Consider the following 21,948-nt stretch of genomic DNA (forward strand, 5'->3'; position numbering starts at 1 on the left):
CTGGCGTCCCTTTCTGCAGAAAAACTATGCAGACCACAACACAGACTCCCTTGCACTATGGTGCAAGTGTGCCAGTGTTGGCTAATAGCTGCATAATGTGTGCCAGTACATGGATACATTAGAACATTACTTTGTATACATATAGTGCAGTTATGCCCTCTCCGGTTCATGCCACGCAACACAGCAATTTTGCTTGCTACCTTGCATTGTGTAACTTCTTAGTAAATATGGCACTCAATGTCTGTCCCGCTATATTTTTTTAAGGGAGGTGAGACAAAAAGCATCCTGGGGGAATGATCAAGATAATCCTTATTTGTTGAGAGTGAAGTATGAGCCTGTATTTTCTATTTTTCCTGAGGGTTGACATCCAGTCTTAATCCAGATCATGTGTGGATTTGTGTAACCTGTGGTGGAGGCCCCCTCCTCCTATCTTGCAAGAGATCTTCCCATGCTTTTGTTACGCCACTGCAACCCCTCTTTCCGTAAATTAGAATAAGACCACAAAATCAAACTTTCAATCAAGTGTCAAAACAACTTTATTTTGTTGGTTATTACAGCACTCATAAATTCGCCCGAGAGGTTGACGTGGAAGAAAATGGAGTGCATTTACTAGGAGTGATTGAGCTTTTTGAGAGTTGGTGAGAAAGAGTCCAAGGCGCCTATTGGTTGCAGTGAACACAGCCGCTGTTGGGCTTGTCCCAGTGGAAGCCGATGGCGTCGATGACTGTGCCTGAGCTGCCACTCACGTAGCGCAAAACACTGCCAGGATAGAGGGGAGCGGCATTGAAGCTGGTACCATAGTCTTTGCCGAATGGGAATTGACGGCCCTTGTTGGTGATGAAGACCAGCTTGCGGACGTAGTTTGAGTACTTGCCTTGCACCTGTATGATGTGCTCTCCGGGGTGCAGGAAAACCTCCTCCAGGTCACCAAGCCTCCCTCCCTGGTAGCCGCTCCATGTAGTGCCATAACGAACCTGAAACCTGCAGAAGGTCAAAACCATCATGACTACAATGGAATCACTTATCCTTTCTTTGACATTGCACATTACGGTCAAATTGAATAGAATAATCTTGGGGCACATCCCACAGGATACAGATGCAGTCCTAGCCACATAAATGAGCAGGATAACACTAATGATGCGGGAACTGAGTAAGTGTCAATAGAGGTGTATCAGTACAGTGATCTGAAGACTGAGTGGCAGATCATCATAGTTACCTATGCCAGGGTCGAGGGTAATGGGTCAGACCTATTTTAAGGGCATGAGGCCAATACTGGAGAGTGAGCAAGACTCCACTGTTGTGTATGTAATGTCAGAAGGGGAAATCAGTGAAACGCCATTAAAGTGTAAGAGACGGGTGCACTTGCTATGAAAAAGATGCCATTGAACAGTATGCGACTAGAGATGTTCGGATAAGTGATATTTTTAAGAGGTGTGGCAACCTAAAGGGCTTGTGGTCCCACACCAGGCCTTCAGTTGGGGGATGAGAAGTTTCTTTTTGCAAAAATAGGTACAATTTCAGAAATTACAATAAATTACGCGTTATTACGTAAAATGCAAAACTGCCATTTGGTGCTAGATCTTAGCACGACATGCATCCTCGCATCTATTTTGGAGACAAGGACACATTTCGCTCTAAAATATGGCTAGATTTTAGCACGACATGCATCCTTGCATCCATTTTGGAGACAAGGACACATTTCGCACTAAAATATGGCTAGATTTTAGCACGACATGCATCCTCGCATCCATTTTGGAGACAAGGACACATTTCGCACTAAAATATGGCTAGATTTTAGCACGACATGCATCCTCGCACCCATTTTGGAGACAAGGACACATTTCGCACTAAAATATGGCGCAAAATAACACAAACAGTGCTAACAGCAGATGTTCCCGTTCGGGTCTATCATGTTGTTCCATGTGCTTGCGTTGTCCACAAAGGTAGTTTTGCAACATGGCATAATATCGCAATTTCAAGTAATTCGTGTAGCTAGGGCTAGGCTAACAGAACATTTCTAAAGTAATATAAGATTGCGATTGCGGAATGAGAATTTCACCTGACCCTCGCCTTCAGCAGAATCTTAGGTTGAGACCCACATACGTCATGGACTCACCCTGTGACGTACTGTCTGTTGACCCGGATTCTCAGGGCCGTCACCGGTCCATCCAGCTGGTTTCCTGATTGGGAGAACCTCTTTCCACGACCACCGCCATATTCTCCGGAGTATGAGGAGGAACGTGGAGTACCTGAAAGAGACCCACAAAGATGAGCATGGAACAGGGTGTGTGTTTTGCAACTCCAATGTACACCTTGAGACTAAGGCGCGCCATAATCATTCTCAGGAACAGTGAGTTCGCTTAGCACATCAAGATCATGAAAGGTCAGTGTTATGGAGATAGGGTGGTTTATTCTGAACTTTGCGGGTCCAACCCTGAGAGTTTTACATATAACCGGGCAGCAGCACTGTTAATCGCGATCATGAGGCCTTATTCTATAAAGTGTGAACTAATGAAACAAGCATTGGCAATTGGCCTTTGCTAGCGGTTATTTGTATTAATTAAATATATATATATTGAAGGCAAATGCCACAAAACAAGAACTCGTAAATGTGGGGGCCATATGTTTGCAATAAAAGTTGTAAATTAAAAAAAAAGCATATCGTTTTAACAGGAGAGTAAAAGTGTTTCCTAGCTTTAAGAAGAATTTAGAACAGAAATGGAAACCCATTTTCATGTTAACGCACATCAAAGAAAAATATGATTCTTATCTGTGAAAAGAAAAATTGTTATTGGCTTTGAATTACTGTAACACGGTTTAAACACGCAAGATCGCTAACAAAATAGAAAAAGGCTAACGAATGAAGAGAAGAAAGAATTGGCAGAGTATGGTATTAGAACACAAGACTATCACCAAGGTGCATTTCTTTTTAGATGGGGTTGAACATGTGTGCATGAGAGGCAATGGCTAAAGTGGGCTGCCCATTTCCCAATGCTGCATACTATGGAAACAAAATATGAATGACAGGTGTACAGACCAATGAACGAAGAGGACTGACCCAAAGCCCCTCTACATATGTGTATATGTTTACATTCTATATTTATATTTTTTATTGAACGAGGATAGTAAATAAGTAAAGCTGCCTCAAGTCCAGACCTCAAAAATTGGGAAATGCTGCCATATTTACTCCTTGTATAACAATGACTTGAGCAACAGGTTTTGCTGCAATCCATATTACATAAAGATGTTTGTGCAGACAGCACGTCGCCGGGGCCTTTCTTAAATGAATATGGTCAGAAGCTTTTCTGTGGTCATAGGTACAATGTTCCACAGCTGTGGAGCTCAGGTGGAGAACCGGAGGTCTCCTCCCATCTGGTACCTGGCTTTTAGCACATTCAATTAGCCATGATCTGGATACATGAGGGGCACTTTCCTCGCTCAAAGAGAAATGTGCATATTATTTAAATACTTAGAAGTCAATCAAAGAAATTTTCGGTAACCCCGCCCCTTAAACAGGCGGCAGTGCAGACTTTTGGTCAGAAGACCAGCAGCCTCATTTGCTTTTTCTAAAGGTGGGACTGGCTGCTGAATTTTGGACCATCCCCAGAGGCATATGAGAGGTCAATTTTTAGTTTATGGGGTTCCCTACCACAATTGTATGACCATCTTTAGGTTGATGGGGATACTCTCTATAGTTGATAAAGCCTCAGTAATGACCTTGCACCATCTGCCCAGTTTGGGCACCCATATTCTGGTCAGAGATATGCTCCTCTCACCGTTTCCCTCTCCCAATCTAACTCTAGGTCATTGTTTCCATTTGGAGGTTCTATGCCCATGTGCCAAAATCCTCTTTGCACCGCACCATCCATTTTGAGTCAAAACAAAGGGTGTGCTTCAAAAAGACAACTGTTTTTCGACTCTGACAATGCACGGAGGCCTGCTACCCAGACCTCAGAGCCAGTGCTTTTAACACTTAGAAGGATGTGCTTGATTGGCTAAGCCTGATTGGCATATGTTGACTTACTTTTGAGACCCTAGTTCATGATACCAAAGGAACTCAAGGTCTTTAAGTTAAAGTGTTTCTTCCCAGGGCTGCAGCACAACTGTTGCTGTGACAATGGGACAACATGTCTCCAAGCCTTGCCCTGCATACTGGCAGAGCAGTTTTAAGCTGCTAACTCGACTTTGCCATTTAAACTAATAGCAAAGCCCAAAGCCCTCCTTTTTAGTATATATGTCACCCCTACACAGTCGGTTTATCAAATCCTATGGCGGGGTGCTGTATGTTGGAAATTCGGACATGTATCTTTAAGAGTCCTAACAGTAAAAAACCCAATTTTTCATTTATACTGCGGAAAGGCTGGTAGTCCTGTTGGCAAGTACAGGGTTAAATGCTGACAACTCAGCTCTGCTAACTCCTGATTGGGACAACTAAACTTGGTACTTCAAGGTATCAAAGTAATGGATACATTAAACTCGACTTAATGCCTATGTTTAATTTAATGTAACTTTTAAGCAAAGGCAAGTTTTGGAAAGTTGCCACTCTGTTGCCCAAGTTTTCTAGTGAATCACTGCTACGAGGTTGGGCAACCCAATAACCCTTTGGGAGCTAGTGTATCCATTACATATAAGGCAAATTGCTAACAAGTGGATCATTTATAAAGTTATTTAGTAATAAATAAAATCAGTTGGTGTCAAAAAGAGTCAATCTAAAGACAAATCTAGTCAAGTGATCAATCATATAACTCAATTGAGAAAAAAGTACAAACAGACATACACAAATTGGATTTTAGAAGGAAAAATGTATATTGTTCTTTTGTTGAGGTAGATGAGTTGGCATCGGGGGATGGAGAGGGGAAACCAGTTGCTGTATTTTCCATGAGCGTGTAGCCCTGCAGTAGCCATACTTGTAGGGTGGGCTACCAAACTCCACACACCGAAAGAAGGGTTCTGCCAATTTGGGAGAGGGCCTTTTACTGCACTGTGGGATAACTAGATGCCACACTTCACAGAAATTCATCACCAGGGAGGAAAATTGCTACTAGCCCATAGGCTAGGGACCAATACATCCCCTGAGGATATTTTCTGGGAATAAATACGGCACCCCTGGCATCTAGACCTCAGATCGTCGATGGTCTGGAGAGAGGAGCAAAGATGGATTGCCCAGCTGTTTCATGTACCTGGCAAGAGAGGCTGCACCATTCACTTGAATGCACCTTCTAATCCTTGGCCTAGCAAAGAGAAGATTGTACCTGTGGTGCCTGGCTCATGGAAAAGTCACTCCAGAGCCCCAGACTACTAAGTGGAACTCAAAGAGTCAGTTAGAAGACTATGTGTTACAACACCAGGGCCACAAGAGCTGAAGTCGCCCATTCTGGCCAGTTAGTAGCCAAAAATGCTTGCCCGCCACTGACTACTGACGTGCAGCCCGGACAATCAAGTCCTGACTCTCAAAAGTTTACACCCAAGTCAGCTGGCCCCAGGAGAGTCGTTGAAGTGCAGTTTGTCAGCCGAGATGGAGATTGGCCTGCACCAAAGGAACCATTTTTTTCTGTTATTGGAGAACAGTAGTCCAGTCATGGAATATTTTTCCAACGAGGCTCCAGAAATGCAATCAGGAGCAAGAATTTTTTTTTGCCCTAGTGCAATTTTCTTATATGGCCAGTCACAGTCAGAAGGCTGCTTCTCGAGTAGATTTGCTGCCGCTCAAGTTAGATTTTCTACTAGGGCGGCAACAAAATCAACTCGAATGGCTGCCCGCTCTTGCACACGGTATTGAGCTGTCTGTGCTAATTTCTCAGCGTTGCTCTCACTAAATTACAGCGCGAATACCGCAAGGTGTATGTTTTCCACACTTTGGTGGAATCTCGTAGAATTTTTATGGAACTCCGCGAGTGCTGCCCACCCCTACTGAAAACGGTGCAGACCGTTAATGACAGCGGTTAGAGTTGTGAAAGTGCAGTACCATATGGTAATACTTCGAGGTGCCAACGGTCATTCTTGCCGCTGTTGGTAGAACCACTTTAAGGATGCTGTGCGAGAGGCAGTTAAGGCAAAAATACTACCGTCTATATGGGAGATGACTAGAGTGCGTACAGCCTGTTGCTTGAGTTCCTACTTAGTGATTTATTGTAATGTATTTTACTGGGGGTGTTTATAAAGAGCTCACCTATCCTGCAGACCAGTGAAAGTCTGAGGTGCAAAGGAAGGACATTCTAGATTCGTGGTCCATATGCTGAAAAAGTTTGTTGACAGGGGTGTTTTTAGGTATTTTGTTCTTCCAACATGGCAAGCAATGTGCTTTTTGTCGTGCATTTTCCGGCAGCGGCACGTGCAGGTAAGAGCAATGGGGCCGGGTGGGATTTCGACGGACGATGATGAGGGAAAAGTAAATAAATAAATAATTTTCTCTCACCGTCGTCTGTCGTCTGTCGAAATCACCCACCTGACCCCACCGGTCTTACCTGCACGGGCCGTTGCTGGCATTTTCCTCCCAATGCCAGAGTCGGCTACAGAAGATAAACACCTGTACAGCTAGTCACAAAAAATGCACTAAAAACACCAGCAGAATCGTTCATTCAGGTTCTAGGAAGGTGAGGTTAACACGCAGTACAGTATGAAGTTCAAAAACAATGTACTACTAAATCATAGTTGACGCGGATAATGCAAAAGGTTGTAAAACGCCTTTCACCAATCCAATACACCCCATAAAGACAACCCAAAACCTAGATTAACTCAAATGGGTTTGCCAAGTAGGCCCCAAGATCTACCCACCCCAAGGAATTCACCACAGGCAAAACCCAACACCATTCACAACTCTATACTCACTACACTTGGTCAGGGACTGTCTGTCAACTCCCACCACAGAACATCTCGTGTGAAATCCCATAACTTGAATTGAAGCACTACGAAGCCAGGTAATTTCACAATGTGTGATAAATAAAACGCATAACATAATATGAATTCTTACATTTCTGCAGTCCTCGAATTCCCTTTTTCCATAACACTAATGTCCCGGTCATTCTGCATACACCGAATTCCCTGTAGGTCTGCGTGCTAGGAATTTCCTATTATTGTGAATGCCTCCTGGGATCTTACCTGCATTAACGCAGAGAGTGGCGCACAGAAGGGCGAGTAATGTGATATACGCCATCCTGAAGGGAAAAGAGAAGGGAGAACAATGTAAGACAGGCCATAAGCGAGACAATCACAGAAGAATCACAGAGGTAAATGAGAAGGGCACTCCCAAGCATGCACTGGCAGTCAGCAGCACACACTAATGGTCCCAGAGTGCCTTCACAGAACAACCACATACAGTCAGGAAATCAGTATTTCCTTTAAATAAAACATTCAAATTTAATTTAAAGAATAAAAAGGAAAACATTTAGAAATAAATAAAACATAAAGGAAGACCCATTGCTAATGATTACCAAATACCAAAGCGGTCTAGTTTTGATTCCACTTCTTGTCTCTTTATCGCCATCCTACAAATGTCTCCCTAATTCACCCTGCAGATTCATAGGCAACTCTGCATTCTCCCTTTGTCACTGTCTTCTTTTCTTTCACTTCCTCCTTTTTTCTCAGTTTTTTGTCTTTCTCTTTTTCGCTCTGAGTCAAAAGTAGAGTAATGAAAAATAAGGCCCATTTCCCCCCCAAACCGTGTGCCAGTGCACACTACCTGCACCCACCGGCACTGTTTAAGCACTAGTCATGCACGTAGCAACATACACAATTCAGCCAGAGACCAGCACACAGTCAGTCACAGATTAGCATGAAAACAGGCAGACATGCTCACTGACATGACTTAAGATCTTCTTGATTATTGCCGACGGCTCTGTTGAGGCTGGCCTTTGGAAGAAGGTTATAAATGGTACAAAAGGGGGTGGTGATGGACAGAGCATCTGAACCAATCAAACACTCACACACAGTCAACAGATCTGGGTATAATCCATCACCGTTCTTTAGCCCACTCTGCCACCCCATTTCAGACATGGCCATATGCAAATCAGTCTGACCCTGTGCCTCCTGGGAACAGTCCGGCCCGAACTGTCAAACCATGCCTCCCCTGGACCGGAAAGAAGCTTCCTAGGACTGGTTTATGGCATTACAGCCGTCTTCAGCCAGGCTTGCTTGAATCCAGTGGCAAAGTGAGCAAGGGGCTCACGTCTGAGCATACCCTGCCAACTTATGGCGAACAAAGCGGTACAAAAGGGGGTGGTGATGGACGGAGCATCTGAACCAATTAAACACTCACACTCAGTCAACAAATCTGGGTTTAATCCATCACCGTTCTTTAGCCCACTCTGCCACCCCAGTTCAGACATGGCCATATGCAAATCAGTCTGACCCTGTGCCTCAAGGGAACAGTCCAGCCCGAACTGCCAAGCCATGCCTTCCCTGGACCGGAAACAAGCTTCCTAGGACCGGTTTCTGGCATTACAGCCATCTTCAGCCAGGCTTGCTTGAATCCAGTGGCAAAGTGAGCAAGGGACTCACGTCTGAGCATACCCTGCCAACTTATGGCGAACAAAGCGGTACAAAAGGGGGTGGTGATGGACGAAGCATCTGAACCAATCAAACACTCACACCCAGTCAACAGATCTGGGTTTAATCCATCACCGTTCTTTAACCCACTCTGCCACCCCAGTTCAGACATGGCCATATGCAAATCAGTCTGACCCTGTGCCTCATGGGAACAGTCCAGCCCGAACTGCCAAGCCATGCCTTCCCTGGACCAGAAACAAGCTTCCTAGGACCGGTTTCTGGCATTACAGCCGTCTTCAGCCAGGCTTTCTTGAATCCAGTGGCAAAGTGAGCAAGGTTATAAATGCACAGTACAGGAGTCAGGGCCAAGAGCTGCCGTGGGAAGTGTTTTAACACCAGCACAACAATACACTGAGAGCGGGCGGCTCACCATCCCTAGGGGAGTTTCACTCAGATTGGAGGGAGAGTGATTGACTGGTTACCCCTCAACCTCCCCAAGAAAATGTTTGAAACAATGTGACCATGTGGCATATATTACCCCACAATTTTCCGATCTATTTGGTAAAACGTCCATAGTTGTAAAAGGCAGCTCCGGCGTTGAACTAATAAAAGCATTTGAGTAGTTTGGGTTCTGTCACAGTACCCCGGAACACGACTTCTTAGCACCAGCAAATTATAATGTTTGCACATTTAAGTGTGTGCCGTTTACCACCGTTTATCACCCATGTTGTAGACAGGGCACACTGTCTCCTTTAGCGCCAGACTCAAACAGGGACAGTGCACCTTAGTGCAATTAATGCACTGTCTCAGGGCAGCCGCAAATATGCACCTACTCTGGAAGCAGCAAATTCAGTGAAATATGGAGTGACTGCCTATATGTTGCTTCGTGTTTCACAGGCGCTACCTGTGTGCCAGTGCCATCAGTATCACAGAAGGAGCAGACTTCTACTATATAATAGTGCCCTGGGGGCGCACAAAGATGGCACTCGTGCCCGTTGCACCACCAGGGCACGAAGTCTAATAGGCCCCTGGTGTTAACCGGCAACATTCTTCCGTGCCTGAGGTGCTGCCTTCCTTGTTATGGAACATGCAGTTAGGCTTCAGACCAGGCAGGGGGAAAGAAACAACCCTGCTTAATGCAAGACAGCGTTTATTGGAGACCGCTTACGAAGGGAAGGCAGCACCGCTAGTGCTACCCGATCCATCCACCGCCTTTGACACTGGAAATCATGGAGTGCTCTTCGTTAAGTGAAACCATTACATGATCTGTCAATAACTAGTGAGTAGGGGTTGGTCTTGCATGCCAACGAGATTCAATTCATCGTTCTTTTCAATGGGGATATTCAACAAGTTAAAAAAAACTGAAAAAAGCTATTAATATAGCTCAAACTTGGATGATGTCAAGTTGGCCCTTAATAAAGAAGGCACTCAAACAATTGCTCATGGAGCGCAAGTGAAAAACTTCAGGTGGTCAGATGATGATAGGGTGCATTGGCATTAATACCACACAAAAGCAAGGAGGCTTTACATCTTCTTTGACTGGCTACTTAATCTTGAAAAGCAGACAGTCTCACTAAAAAGTGTGCTTTCCAGCAGAGGATACTTTTGAACCTTACACCATTTTAGGGAGAAAAATACGTCACCCCTAATACAAGAGTCATTATTGGTTCTCAGACAGATCACTGCAGTGCTTTTTCTAGGGTTTCCCAAAGAGTTTATTGCATGACTACAGAACCAAGCTGTTACTGTCGGAACAGGAGGTCCAAGATATGTGCTCACAACTTCTGTTCTTAAAAAGTTTACCCGGCCACCTATTGTCTCCGGAGTGGCCTTCTGGGTATTGATGTCTGTCCACAGAGCTGTTTATCAGGCCTTCCAAGAGCTCTTGCAATTTTGATGCCATTGGTATAGACGAAAAAGGAGCCTTAGATCTATGGACTCAAATTTGCTGATAGCCCCTGCTCAAAGAGAAGCACCCTGGCTGGCAGATGTCTACTGCAAAGCACCTTAGTGTGAAATTAACTTCAAACCAACAATAAAGAATCTACTAATCTGACAACCTTTAAAAAGAGACTAAAATGAGACTGCTTTATAGGCCTTCAGCAGTGAGCTGAGGTTGTGCATACCTTTCTTGGCGCAATATAAATGTATGTATGTAAAAAGGTCACTCAGGCAGTTACAGAGCTAAAGTCACTAAGCACCACAGCACAGCAAATAAACATGTAGCAAGAGCAGCGTACAAGCAATCACAGAGCAGCACGCCAAAGCAATACAAGATACCAATCACCCCCCGCCCAAACGAACACCACTGAAGATCAATATTCAGAGTTGCCACCTTTGAAAATCAATTTTCAGCAACTTTGTATGGAGGAAAATATGAGCATTTTGATATACATGTCAAAAGCCCCACTGAACTGTATGGTTTCAGATACAAAAATATAAGCATACTACAAGAAAATAGTTACTATGTGCCAAAAAGCAGAGTCTTCGATGTCCATGAGGATTGGATGAGATGTGGGAGTTTGTGAGGCTAGAATTAATACGTTTGAGGCATACCAAGAGCAATAGTTTGGTAAAGTCTAAGGGCTTAGTGGGGGTAGCCATGGGTGTACAAGACATTAAAAATCTGGAGGAAACAGCACCAGCCATTATTTAGGTAGTTGATAATTATTATAAGCAGTCACCTCACAGGAAGTGATATCACATGTAGTGGCACTCTGGCAAGTTGTAATGAATGTTCACAAAAACATAACATTATTACTACAACCACAAAGTAAATACAAATACCTGAACCTTTCTGAACATTATACATCTTACCCACAATTTTACTGACGTATTTAAATTACTGCTAATTCCTGCAAAAGTATCATGACTACAAGAAGAAAGAGATGAGCTTTTATGGCTTGAGATACAAGTATACCTAATATACATTCAATCTTATGTCATTGCACCCTGGTAGTGTAGGGTACCACTGTGTAAAAATAGTGTCTGCATGAATATATATATCTCCAGATTGATGGACCTAACTAGATAGGACTAGAAAGGATGATTGCCGCAGACTAATCTAGAGTTTTATTTAGATAAACAATGTCTGCCCTGGACTAACTAACACTACCTGTGTACATAATACACTAGCAATGAAAAGGGGATTAAGGCAGCAATAGATTGCACCTACCCTTAGTGGAGTAACCGTAATCTAAGTACATAAGGTGCTAGCAGGATGTATGACGATACAACGCGTTGTATTACAACGCGATATGTTACATTACGGTCTTGACAACACAAGTCGTTACATCGACTTGCGCTGGAGGGCGCTGGACTTAGGGACAGTGTGAATTACTATTCCAACTCCAGTCTACATACAGTAGGAAAGGTGTTGGAATAGTAAATTACACTATTCCTTAGTCTAGAGCGCCCTCCAGTGCAAGTCGACGTATTGACTTGCCTAGTCAAAACTGCAATGTAACATAGCGCGTTGTAATGGATGCGTGGTGAAGGATGTTTCCTGTCCAGCACACTTACATCAAATCGTAGTTTGACAGAGAATAACTCAATATACATGTAAGCATTTATCATTCATGTATCAAAATCAAATAATGGCAACTCCAGCAAAAGTTATATATCCAAATCCTTTATTAATTACTTATTTTTTTCTTTTCTATTATTCTCTCAACAAGTTAAAAGAATGTAGCCAACGCGTTTCATCCTTGCGGACTTCTTCAGGGCAGGATAGAACACTCTGTCTAAAATCTTTACCATGTATTTCACTTTTATAATTTTTCTTTTAAATCTAGCGATACGTCATTATCTAATTATCTAATATCTCAGATGTAAAGCGAAATCAAAATCTGTCCTCCTTTGTTTGGGGCCCCCGCAGTTGAAAGTCAATTAGTTCCAAGAGAAGTATATATCTATTAAATATTATATATCAAATATAAAAGGAGCATACAGCTGTCCTCCTAAGGCGAGGTGCACATGATTGTTGATCGACCGGATTTGAGGCAAAGGTATCCTCTACGTTATTTATTATGTAATTCAACCAGTCGTTCAGCCGGCAGGCTAGCGTGGCGTCTATGTTCATACCTGTGTAAATAATATCTAATATGGCTTTCAAGAAGATGGAAGGTAAACAGGCCAGAAATAGCAAGCAATATGATTATGCATGCTTGGGAGAGAATAAGTTACAAATATCGAGAATGTTCTGATTCTAAACTTGAGTTGGCAAATGTTAGGAAGCTTGTGAAAAATTAGAAACAAATGTTAAAGTAGAGAAATTATCTATAGGTGCTCATTCATAAATAAAAACGACTTTAACAGCTAAATAAACTATTCCGAAAAAGGACATCTAATATTAAAAACAAAAATAACTGCCTGAAGACAATGTTCAATTCCCAATCTATGCATGAAAAGAAAAATCAGTTACCCAAGTCAGCTATTTGCAAATATGAGTCAAAACCAAAGCTTCATGGAAAATATTCCAATTTGAAAGAGGGATCCAAATGTCTGATTACAGATCGTTAGCAATAAACTCTAAAATTAAGTATATTAATATATGCAAGTGGCTGACAGTAGCACGACCAAGCACACGAACCTCTCTGACTGAACAGAAATACATTGGTGCATAAATAATCCTCAGGTACAGTACAATCATTTCATTACTAATCATTCTCATTTGATAGCATAGAGCTTCTTTGTTCAGTTCAATCCTATCACGTTCCAGTTTCCCGGGCATTGTAACAACATTTTTCTAAAACAGCTTACACTAAATTGCCAAAGTTGGGTTTATGAAAATGCAAAGGTTTACTGGCTATTGTTGGACTTGGCCTTGTTGGCTAAAGTTCACTTAAACTTTTTGCTTTTCCCCTAGACTGTTTTCCTGACAGAGAGCTGTGAAGTTAGATGCTGTAGGTATTTGCCACTGCTAATCAGTGTGCAAGTACAGATGTTACCTGTATAAATTGTAGAGTTGTTTGGTTGTCTCTGATTGGTATGTTTGCCATACTAGCAAGATCCGTAAGTGATGTGCACTCTGTGCGCCAGAGCTAGTACTAAGGAAATGCGCAGAGAGGTAACACAGGTCTTCAGCGTAGGGCCTGCGCGCATTATGCTAAATTAGCATGTTGTCCTGACAAGTGCTACCACTTGTCAGGGCTTATTTTCCCTTTTGCATACACATGGAGAACCCCTGTAGGACGTTCTGGGTAACCCCTAGGCAGGGTGCAGTGTAGGTAAAAGGCAGGACCTGTGCCAGTGTGGGCGCCAGGCCCTGACAGTGGAAAATACTACATTTCATTTACCCTGGTGAAAGGCCATCCTGCCTGTAGGACAGAATGGGGGAGGCTGGGTGCAGTGTTGTTTGCTTAGTTTCCCAATAATTGGAGATGTAACAATGATGTTTGGTATGTCTGAACTCACAGCGTCATAGCGCATCTTTTTGGGTAGATGGTTTTGTCGCTGTGTGTCCAGAAAGCGCTGTTTGAGAAAATGACAGAGTTTGTGCTTTAGACCTTTTTGCATGTCTCAGCAGAATGTGAATTGCCTGTCTGGATCTGGGAGAGGTGAGAAAGCTGAGGGAGATCATGCCCCAGGGGAGGGGTTGAGATGGCCCCAGGCTGCCCTGCACCTGGAGCGGGGCGAAAGAGAGGCTTTGTGAGGTGAAGAGGACTGGTTCAGAGCTATAAAACAATAGACCCATCTCCCTCTGAGTGAATAAAGATCCAGGCCCCCAGTATCAAAGAGAGGATGGTGACACTGGGGGGGGAGGGGAGAGATACGCAAGACTAACTTAGGGAGGAGTCGGGGACCCCTTAGCACAAGGAAACTTCAAAGACAATGTAACTGGAAGAACTGGAACCCCAAGACTTTGGTTATGTTTGGTCATGTTGACGATGTCGTCAAGAACGGTCTCGGTATTTTTCAGAGAAGTACTGGGAGCACTTTGAAGACGCCATGGACTTGGCGAGCCTCTGGCGGCTTTGACCTGTCCACGATCTGAAAGAAAACCTCTGCCTTAGGAAGAGTTGCTGAATAGGCTGCAGGAGACGCTTGACCCTTGCTTCGTGATCTTGGGCTTGTGGGCAGTTTGTAGCTTTCGACCGAGGAGAGACTGAAGGGGCTCTGCAGTGGGTCTTGTCCCCCCTTCTTCCTGAGCAGGACTTTGCTGTGTGCTACGTCCTGTAACCCAAGGGCCCCAGGTGAGCTGGATCCCTGTTCGATTACACAGGAACGTAAAAGTTTCCAGGAAGTCTCAAGTGGCACGTGGTGGGACCATGTTGTGGCAGCCTGAGACCTCCGAAGGGGTGCCTAAGGTGATTGTGGGCACCTGGAATGAATCAAGACTCTGAAGCGCATGGTGCATGTCTTGGTGTGGCTACAGGTGTGGGAGCACCTATGTATTCTGGGCATCGTGGGAGAGAGCCGAGAATCAGACGCGCAGGGGCTGTGTGTCGTAGTGCAGTCCAGGCAATAGTGGAGAGTGGCAGGACATTGTGGGTACTAAGAAGGAGTGAGTCTCCGACACGCGAATCGGCATGTGGTGGAGAGGTGAGACTCAGACACCTAGTGTGCGTGTCATGGCGAGACCCGGGCTCTAGTGGAGAGCGTCGGAAGACCGTTTGCACCAGGAGATGAAGCGAGTCTCGGGCGCGCCGGGGGTGAGTGTTGAAGGTGCCAGCGGAGGTGCTGGTGAGGAGTACAGGAGAGCGGTGAGCACCAGGGAGCGAAGAAATCCTAACAGCGCTGGAGAGGACGGCCAAGTGATCGGGCCCTCAAAAGCAACGTGAAGTAGCACCAGCATCATGTGGAAGGCTTCATGGAAGGAGTTGTGCTGAACGTTGGAGGCCCGGACTGGCAGCCCCGCAGGAGCTGAACTACCGGCCAGAGCACGCCTTGCCTGTGGTGACAAGGTTCTGGAGTGAAGCCAAGCTGCTGCAGCAGTAGAGGAGCAGCAGTAGAGGAGAGTGGCGTTGCGATCCCCCAGGTAAATTGGATCATCGCCTGGGGCAGGCTGCGGGCCCGGAGGGACACCCTCTCGGCCTCTCGCTGCTGACAGCTGCGTGTGCCTGTTGCTCCAGCCCAGATCTCAGTCCGTGCTGGTCCCGGACAGGGCAGTACAGGGACCAGTGCCTGGAGTGGAACGTGGGTGTCACAGATGATCCGTGTTGGGGGCAACCGGTCGCACACTTCTAAAAAAAGTTGTATAACACTTGCCATATTTCTAGCTAACGAACTATTAAACAACGTCTGACACTAGAGATTCTTAACGAACTCGGGGGGTTAGTGCGCTACGCACTACGTTATGTTTCTCTTGCAGGATACAGATTCATAGCATAGCGCACTGCATTGGTTGTTTACTGCACTGCACTGAATTGCACTGTGACGCATTACCTTATTCCTTCCTTGCACAGGGCATGCTAGTGGTGATACGTATTGCATTGTTTTCCTATCGCACTGTACGTAATTGCAGCGTGATGCATTGCTGTATTTCTTCCTTGAACAGGGCATGCTGGTAGCGAATCGAGTTGCATTATCTTGTGTTGACTCAGTACATGATCTTGATGCTATGCATTGTATTGTTTCACTGTGGCACAGTACAGAAACCCATCGTTAAGTAGTGCAGTAATCCTTGTATTTTGCAACGTGTGTAAATCTAGTGATACAACGTACCTGACCTGTTGAGAACGGTTAAAGGTCAGCGTAACTGTTGGTTAGAAGTGGTGGTTGGGGATTAGGACCGCCCAACCCACCGGAAGCAATATTACTCAGTGTATATATGTGGGAGTTATATCGTGTGGTCATTTTGTATATCTTTTTATATAAAGTATACTTGTATTATACAAACTCGGGTGGAGTCCATTTGTGGTGACATAATTGGGATTGCTGTGGGTGTGGTTGCACATATTGAACGCTCGTGCCTTAGAGATAAGCCTGGCTGCTTGTGTCAAGCTACTAAGGGGGTGAGAAGGGCTGTCTCGGACGGTGTCCTTTCTTGGCCTAACATGGGAGCGGGAGGGTCTGGGTCACGCACTTGAGAACAACGGTGCGCCCGGGAACGCCGGCGTCTAACAGTTATGATCAGAACTTAAATACATTTTGTCAAGTTCCTTGCAGTCATTTCCAGGCAGTGCTTTAAAGAAGGTGAGCATGTTTGTGTGCTGCGGATAAACGACTTCACAACAACCGATTCACCCCAAAACCGTGGCCTAAACTGAGCATTAACTTAGCACTTCCAAATCTCGCTTTCTATGCTCTAGACACAGAGCTTTGCAAAAAAGAGTGCGTGTGCATGAACCCAGAGGTAGCAACAGAAATGCAAAATACAGGAGGCCTTTATGGATAAAAGCAGCTCTTGCCTTATGAAATACATAAGGCTGCCTACTTTGTATCCTAAATGCAGGTCTACTGACCCAGATGATGCTGTTACATATCACAAGAGAGACGTTGTCCTGACACAAGTCCATGCTAAACCAATCAGAAAGGAGGATTGGGAAGGCAGTCAGAAGGTGTGGACATGATCTAGTTGCCACTTCTGGTAGAGAAGACATTTACTGGCAGAAGATAGTGTGTGGGCTGCACTAGTCTTAGAGTGGTCAATAGAAAGTCAACCATTTCATTCCATTCATGTTGTTGAAATCGGCCTCTTCATTTCAAATGCCGCAGTCCTGCATTCAACAATACGCTGCTTCAAAAACAGCAGAATGTTTCTCCTTCTTCCATAAAGAACTTCAAGAGAAACTTCCACCCTATCTTATATCAGAGATGTAGGGGTACTTTTATCATAAACTGCACCCTAATATTTTTAGAAACTCCTTGGTGGTAGCTGGCACCCATAACATTTATATCTGAAATCTAATTTGATCTCCCTAATATGCTAGAGAACATGTGCAGTAAAAACAACGAGTTTTAGTTTGCCAGTTAGTTTGGACAAACCAATATGCAGTATATTAGATTTGGGGGTCTCTAGTTGGCAGAGGTAGGTACCTTTGACCAAATAGGAACCCTTGCGTCTAGTCAGGGTAAGGGGCTACACTCCTAAAATAACCCCAGCTCACCCCCTTGATAGTTTGGAACGAGCAGGCAGGCTTATCTCAGAGGCAGTGTGTAAAGCATTTGTGAACACATACTGTAATACAGTGACAACACTACAGATGGACACAACACAGGTTGTATTATAAAAATAGGTGTTTTATATAGTCTTAACACAAGACCAAACGACAAAAATCCACAATACTGTACTCATGATATGCTTACAAATAGGTTGTCACGTAAAATCAGTCTCTAGCAATAGATAACTCCAACCTGAGTTATCACGACGTTGTGACAGGAGAAATCCCAAAGTACGGCGTGACCGCGAGGGGTGCGGTGTCGGGCCCAGAGTCAAACAGACCCCCGAAGAACAGTACCTTGCAAAAGCGATGAAAAACAAAGACTACCCACAGCGTCGGGGAGGTGTAGCTTTGTTGGCGCTGCACGGCGTCAGTTCCTCACGATCCCAGGGGAGGTGTAGACCCTGTTCCTTACTGCAGCACAGGGGAGGTGAGACGACGGTTCCGTACTGCGTCAGGGAGGTGACGTCACGATGGCGCCGAAACCATGGTTCCTTACGATGTTGCGCTGTCGATGGATTCTTGGTCACCCACATTGAGGATCGGCTCCGCGATGTCGATGTCAGCTCCGGGGTTGATTCAGCCCAGCAGCCGACATAGGGAACATGGCACAAATCAGAGCAGCTCTCACAGCTCCGGACAGGTTGTGGCGTCACTCGCTGGCGTTGATGTGGCTCGGCGGCCGGCGTCGGGTCTACGGTGCAAGTTGGAGCAGCGTTAACGGCTACGGTGCAGGAGACGGCGTAGCTCGCCGGCGTCGGTGTTGCAAGTTCCTTCTGCAGCAGCTAAACCCGCAGCTCTAGATGCAGGCAAGCAGAAGGGTTGAAGTCTTGTATCCCTGAGACTTCAGGCAGTAGGCAAGCTCAAGTTCAAGTCCTTGGAGATCTTCTTCAAGAAGATGAAAGCACACTCAGTCCTTTTTCTCCTTTCTTTGGCAATGAAGCAACCACTGCAGGCCAACCCCAACAACACGCAGCATAGGGGTAGTCTCCTCCTTCAGTTTCCTGATTCTTCTCCTCAGGAAGGTTTGTCTTGATTCCCAGAAGTGATCTGTTTCTGGGGTCTCGGTCCCCCCCTCTAAACACCGATTTTCTTTGTTCTCTGAAGATAGAGAGTGTATGTACCTAGTCTAAACCAGTTCTGCTCAGTCCTGGAGCACATTGTTGACAAGATTCGTTCTTTCCTTTGAGAGTGTGGGCCAGGGACATCAGACGCACCACAGGAGGTAGAGTCAGCATTGTGGAAGGCAGACACAGTCCTATTCAGGTCCCAGATGCTCCCCTCCCCTCACTCTACATGCAGATGGGTCTATTAAACCATGTGCTGACTCACCCTGTCTCCTGGAATCCCCCAGTCCCTGTCACTCAAACTCCAGACAAGGAATACACAACCTAGCAGAGGCAGGCTTGGGTAGTTAGGCAAGAAAATATCTACTTTCTAAAAGTGGTATTTTCAAACACAGAATGTTAAAACCAACTTAACTAAAAGATGTATTTTATCATTCCGAGTTCAGGCATACTGAACTCCAATTTCTACCATGTTCCCTGAGTCAGTTATTATTATAAGATGTTATAAAAACTGCCCATTCTGGCCTATGGGGAACAGGTAGCCTTGCAATAGTGAAAAACGAAAATGGCTGTAATCCACTATCAGGACATGCCACACACATCAGGGCATCTCATACCGTTTACCTACAATGCACCCTGCCCTTGAGCCTACCATAGGGGTGACTAATATGCAGAAAGGGGATGGTTTAAGTACTGGCCAGTGGGTGAACTTGCCCAGTCAACATGGCAGTACCAGACTGCACACAGACTCTGCAATGGCAGGCCTCAGACACACTTTACAGGCTGCTTCTGTGTGTAGCACAATCAGTGCTGCAAGCCCACCAGCAGCATCTGATGTACAATCCCTTGGCACACACAGTGCACTGTACTAGGGTCTGACAAGTAAACCAAACCAGCCAATCATGGAGTCACTAATCCATACCTCTCTTTTACCTATTATTTGACACTATTCACCACCAGTCACTACTACACAAATTCCATCATTTTGAAATATATTAAAAGACCCTAATATTGATTGCCTCATACCTCAAACACAGACAGAGCTTGGTTTCCACCTTTCATATCCACTGCTCACAACCAACACCGTGGTGTTCCTCAGAGGGTCTGTCCCCTCGCCTCTCCCATTCAACATCTACCTAACCTGCTTACCAGACAGGATAAAGTTGTTCAACCTTACATGTTACAACTATGAAGATGATACGCAAATCATTCTAAAAATGTATGATACAGGAGATCTCCACAAGTGAAGTCTTACTGCCTGTCTCTGTGCATTACATGCATGTCTGACAATTAACTACAGTAAGCCAAACACTACAAAGGCATTGATTATGACCAGTGGACAGCAGCGCAAACACCAGCCTATGGACGAATCACTAAGGGAGCTTGATACCAAGCGATCTACATCAAGAGACATGAGAAATCTAGGCATAACCATGGACTCTGATATATATACTTTATACCACGTGCCAACGAGGTCACAAGGAGGATCTTCTACTCAATGAAAACACTGCCCCATATTCCCATACATTGTATTCTAATACTGCAAGGGATCCTCACTCTTGTAATCCTGAAACTCAACTATGTCAATAGCCAATATCTTTCCGTCCCTCATTTCATTATTTGCAACGTTTAACAATTCCAAAATGCTGCTTCAAGACTCCTCCTCTGCCTTGACCACAAAGAAAACATGACGCCTGTTCTGAAAACACTTCCCTTGCTACCTGTAGCTAGAAGATTAATGATCTTTGCCCTGTCTACAGAGTCTCCCAATGAGAAGCACCACTATTCCTTCACATTAGAAATTACATTTAGACAATACAAGCAGAATACAGCTTTGTGCTCCAGGCTAGCAGCACAGATCATCATAGCTCCTTACAATAAGAAATCCTTAGGAGAAACTGCTTTCTTGGTTCAAGCTGCCAAGCTCTGGTGCTCAATGCTAGCTAAAATTATAAGCATCCATTAAAAGTTCGGAAGAGAGGTGAAAACATCATTATTCCCAAGATAATTACATCACCCGCTGGCCCAGGGACGCAACCCAGGTATGCCTCTCTAATTAATACTAAAAGTATCTGCTGAAGACCCACAATCTGCCTAATTACATTTAGGACTCTTTTTGTAGCTCCCCCATACTTCGCAGACATGCTAAATGATGTCTACCCTATCTCCTACCTCTGAACACAAGATGGAGGGCAGTATTTCTAGTCTTTAGGAATTTCCTCTTAGTAATTTGATATAATCCATGTCTCTGTATAATATCATTCACCAGCTCATTAGCTGATCCCTCATCATCAGCAGACAGGCATATATATAATGGATGAAAGGACCTATAGGCCCTGCTGGCTACTGGGGGACAAAGAGAAAGGCTATACTAGTCAGCTTCAATAACCACTCAGTACTAACCAGAGAGGACTGCCAAGACCTAAAAGATTTGCACACATTTCTGGTTACCAGAGGAATCTGACATAGTCCACCTTGCAGGTCCCAAACAGTCATGTACTCTGAGCACTGATATCCTAAAATGATGAAAAGGAAAGCGATAATGTGGCATTTTTTGGAAAATCTCTTAATATGACATCCTATAATGGCAATCAGAGGATGGAGCACTGTCCCACAGTCTATCAGGCTCGATCTCTGATGCCCTCCTCACTCTTTATCTACTCTTATCCCTACTCCAAATATATAAAACCGCCCAGTAGACAGGCTCCTGCCACAACTAGAATAGGAAATTGGATTGAGAATGTAAAGGATAAACCATCTACACAATAAAGGGACCTGCAGAGTTAATCAGAGCTGTCAGCATAACACAAACTATGAAAAGGCAGGTCTGCCTCTCACACTTCTACATCCATCACACCACTAAGCACTGCATCCCCTAACACAATAATCGCACCTTGGTGATCATCACTCATGCATAAAAACACTTCCCAGGTAGGCTCAACGTAAAAACAATACCCTTCCAACCACACAGACCTACAGTGTAGCCACCTATCCACACCAATAGGCACTCCCGTACCCCACATTAGAGGAGTCAGTGCTATACAAATATTTTAATAAATACAATGTAATGCTAGACTGATCTCCACTCCATTCTCTCACCATTTCAACTTGGCTTTCATTCATCTCACATCATGGTGAGGGTCAGTGCTGGAAATGAGGGGCACGGATCCTCAACATAATCTCCTATGCCAACCACACTCAGTTGATCCTCTCCCTCACCAAGGACCCCATCACAGCCAACGCCAACCTCCACAAAGGAATGAAGGCCATCTCCGACTGGATGAAGACCAGCT

The 21,948-nt window shown here is 44.7% G+C and overlaps 1 protein-coding gene across 1 annotated transcript in view; it reads right to left on the reverse strand.

Annotated features, from left to right (window-relative positions):
* Positions 1-518: 518 nt before the first annotated feature.
* The window catches only part of LOC144768629 (zymogen granule membrane protein 16-like), a 36,181-nt gene continuing 14,751 nt past the window's right edge, over positions 519-21,948 (reverse strand). Inside the window, exons 3-5 of the mRNA XM_078652438.1 lie at positions 7,099-7,154; positions 2,117-2,249; positions 519-981 (exon numbers count right to left, since the gene is read on the reverse strand). Of these exons, the coding sequence (XP_078508564.1) occupies positions 660-981; positions 2,117-2,249; positions 7,099-7,153 (510 nt within the window). The 5' untranslated portion in view covers position 7,154 and the 3' untranslated portion in view covers positions 519-659. The remainder of the gene's footprint in view (positions 982-2,116; positions 2,250-7,098; positions 7,155-21,948) is intronic.

This window comes from Lissotriton helveticus, chromosome 7, assembly GCF_964261635.1.
Source record: "Lissotriton helveticus chromosome 7, aLisHel1.1, whole genome shotgun sequence".
Lineage (NCBI taxonomy): Eukaryota > Metazoa > Chordata > Amphibia > Caudata > Salamandridae > Lissotriton > Lissotriton helveticus.